Source organism: Muscardinus avellanarius (genome assembly GCF_963383645.1).
Source record: "Muscardinus avellanarius genome assembly, chromosome: 2".
NCBI classification, from domain to species: Eukaryota; Metazoa; Chordata; class Mammalia; order Rodentia; family Gliridae; genus Muscardinus; species Muscardinus avellanarius.
In genome coordinates, this window is record NC_137787.1 from 2,411,000 (window position 1) to 2,414,606 (window position 3,607).

The window sequence follows — 3,607 nt, forward strand, 5'->3', positions numbered from 1 at the left end:
TTGGTAGGAAGAGATTCCAACCTCCCTCTGCTCCCCCCAAAAAGGCCCTGGTGGTCTTCCACGGCGGGGGAAGGCCTGGGAGAGAGGTGCCCGCTGCTTCACCGAGGAGAGCGGAGCCGGCGCCCTGGAGCCTAAGGGACTCCCAAGGAGTCTGGCGAGAAGGAGCGGTGCAGGGCGCGCTAAGCGCTCTTCCAGAGGAAACCAGACCTTGCCCGGCGCCACACAGCTCTATCTCCCAGCCGGGACTCCTCGGCCCTGCTGGGGCTGGACGCCTGGGTGCGCCGCAGCCCGCCCCTCCCCGGCTCCCAAGTTCAAGGCTGGAACGCAGGCTCAGCTCCCAGGTCCACTCCACCTGCCTCCCGCAGCCCAGCGCTCCAGGCTCTGCGCTCCAGCAAGGGACCCGCTCCCGGCCGCCCGCCCTCGCTCCCTCCCCAGGTAAGCCTGGGCGCCTCGGCCGCATCCCCGCACCCGCCGGCCCGCGGGACACCCCAGGCTGGGCCGCGACCCCCTGCAGGGGCGGCCAGAGCTGCGTGTCCGCAGGAAGAGCGCTCTCTGCCTCCGGCGATGAGGGCGAAGCACACCCAGTCCCGCACTCGCCGGGCGCGGCAGCCTCCGGGCAGTCGGCTCCCAGGCACAGCTGACCACCACCTCCCTGCCCGGCCGGCCGGCCCCACTCACCCCACACTCACACCACCAGGAGGGCGCGGGGCCTCCCGGGGCGCGCAGCCCGCCCTTCGCCAGCACCTACCGCGGGGGTCCGGGGGTGGCGCGGCGCTAGTGGGAGGCGGACATGGACCACGCGCCCTCCATGCGCCACACGGAGAAGGCGTAGCTGAGGCGCTCGTGGGCCACGTAGCTGCAGCTGGTCATCTTACTGTCCATCTCGTCGCTCTGCAGGACCTGGTAGAGGAAGTCTATGTACCTGGCGGCCAGCTTGAGCGTCTGGATCTTGCTGAGCTTGTCCGAGGGCAGCGTGGGGATGATCTTGCGCAGCGCGGCGAAGGCCTCGTTGAGCGACTGCGTGCGCTGGCGCTCGCGCACGTTGGCCAGGATGCGCTGGCTCTGCAGCTCCTCGAAGGACTGCGCGCCCGGGCTGCCCTTCTTGCCGCGCTTGCCCGGGGCCGGGCTGCCGTCCTCGCTGGACTTCTTGCTGTAGCGCCGCTTCCGGCCGAAGCGCTTGGGCCGCTCCAGCTCCTCCTCGCTGGTGCCCAGGCTGTCCACGGGGGACACGGGCGAGCTGGAGCCCTCCTCCATGGCGCCCGCCGCCGGCCGGCGAGGGGCTGGGCGCCGCGAGGCGGGGGTCGAGGCCGGCCGTGCAGCGCCGAGGGCCGGGAGAGGAAGTTATTCTAACTTTTTGGAGACCGGAGCCCCGCCGGGCTGCTAAATAGCTGTCAGGAGCGAGGGCGGCGCGCTGATTGGCCGGCGCGGCCGGGGGCAGGACGAGCCCCGGCCCGCGCCCCCGCCCCCGGCGCGCCGCTTTCAGTTTGCCTCCCGGCCGGCCCCGGCCGCAGCCGCGGGTCCGCCTCCCCGAGCCTTCGCCGGCCAGGCCTGGCTTTGCCTGCGCCCCAGGGTGGGATCCAGCCCCGCGGGGTCTCCGCGAGAGGCTGGGAGGAGAGCCCAGCCCCAGGTGGGCCCCGGGGAGGTGAGGACGCGCGGCTGGACCCTCTGGGGCCGCCTGGACCCCGAGTGTGCCTGAGCCGTCCTGGGGTGGGTGCGCCGGAGTCCTCCCGCCGCCGGACGCTGGGGCCTGGAGGGAGCGGAGCTGTGCGGGCAGAGCGCCCAGGACCCTTGAGCCCGAGGAGGAGCCCACCCCTACGACCGCCGGCCAGCACACGTGTTGGAGATCTTCCTTAAGGGATCTGCTGGAGAGCCCCGGCCTCCACGCTTTCCCAACCTTTACCCTAAGTGCTTTAAAACTTAACCGCCACAGCCAGCCCTGTGGGAGCACCGGGTCCCACCCAGGCGGCCGCTGGCTCTGCCTGCCTGGCTCTGCTCGCCTGCGGGGCGCGGGTTGGGGGCTTGCCCGGCCCCAGCCTCTGCATTTCTGCTCAGCCGGAGGACTCGCAGCCGGGCAGGGCTGCCCCAGCCAGTCTCCCGGGCACTGGTGCCCACGGCGGCAGGGCTGCAGAGCTTGGCCTCGAAGGGCCAGCGGCAGCACGGACCCCAGCCCGCGCCATCTGCACTCTGAGGCTCGCGCTTTTGAAGTGGTTCGGGTCTTTGTTCACCAGGCTGCTCTGGCTGGGGCCTGGAGGTGGTTTACAGCTTTGATGCCTTTGAACCTATTCCCAGGTGACCAGGGCTCAATTAGGCCGGGCCTGAGCTGGGCTGTCAGGCGAGCCCTGATCAAGGGCAGGCTGGGCCTTTTTATTGAAGTTGAACCAGGCCAGGGAGCACTCCCTCTGCATTCTACCTTGTAGAGGTGGCTGGGCTGGCCAAGAGCGGGGACAGAGGACCCCCAGCACCGCCTTAGGGAACCCAAGAAGGGCAGCACACGGGCACTGGACCCTTTCCAAGGGCCAGGTCTGGCCACCTGGCGACGTTTCTCCCTATTTGTAGTTTCTTGCAGATCCCGGACTTCACAGTCCCAGGAGTAAAGCATCCTTCGGCTGCCCTGCCAGCCCCCCCCCCAGGCCGGCTGCCCTCCTTGGCCTGCTCTGGGAAGGCCCACAGGGTTATGCAGAGCTGCAGAGTTGCTTTCTTTACATTTTCAAGTAAAAAGGAGCTAAGGAAATCAATCAGCCAGGTCCCCAGCCGCCCTGGCCCGCCAGCAGCCTCCCCCGGAGGACCCGATGCACTCCTTCCCTGAAGGTCCCTGCTCAGAGCAGCAGCCACCCCGTGATCTTTTACCAAGCCTGTGTCTCCCAGGACCCAGACAGTCCTGGCATCTTCCCCTCTCCAAACAGAGGAGGCCTGGGAGCCTGCCCACCCCAACCTCTCAGGTCCCTTCCTGTCTCCAGCTGTGTGGGCTGTTCTGTCCCCCAGGTGCCCCACACCTCCAGGAGGCAGAGTTCCTGGTTGAATGGGAAGGGGACGCCGCCAACCCAGAGCCCATCCAGTGCTGAACAGGAAGGTCAGGACAGCGGGTGCAGACTCCGGTGAGAAGCCAGAGCGGTCCACTTAGGAAGCAGTACTCAGCTTACTGGCCATTGATGTAGTTTGGATTCTTTTTTTATTTCTAAAAATCAAGCCATAGATAAAGCTAATAAAACCGATGTGTTAATCACATGAGCAGTGAAACGTATTTGTGTGTGACTGTCCACTGCAGGGCCGCCCAGGCTCACCTTGACTTAAATGAGACATCTCGAAATAAGGACTCGTAGAAGCAAACGTAGATCTTAATATATGTGCTCACACCGAGTATGCAAATGGCTGCTTCTTTAGCGGGAAGAGGCACTGAGGACTGAACCCAGCTGCTTTCTACCTCCGAACTATGCCTCCAGGCCTTTGAAATCTTTTAATTTTGAAACCGAGCGTGTACTTGGGAGGCTGAGACAGGAGGATCTCAGGTTCGCAGACAGCCTCAGCTACTTAGTGAGGCCCTGTTTTACAATACAGAGCAAAAAATGGGGTGGGGGTATAGCTCAGAGGTAGAATGCCCCTGGGTACT

At 65.8% G+C, this 3,607-nt stretch overlaps 1 protein-coding gene across 1 annotated transcript; it reads right to left on the reverse strand.

Moving 5' to 3' along the window:
* Nucleotides 1-774: 774 nt before the first annotated feature.
* On the reverse strand, nucleotides 775-1,254 carry TWIST2 (twist family bHLH transcription factor 2; the record flags this gene model as incomplete). The annotated part of the gene is made up of 1 exon (XM_080720030.1): nucleotides 775-1,254. The coding sequence occupies one exon, from the start codon at nucleotides 1,252-1,254 to the stop codon at nucleotides 775-777; it is 480 nt and encodes a 159-aa protein (XP_080576156.1).
* Nucleotides 1,255-3,607: the final 2,353 nt, after the last annotated feature.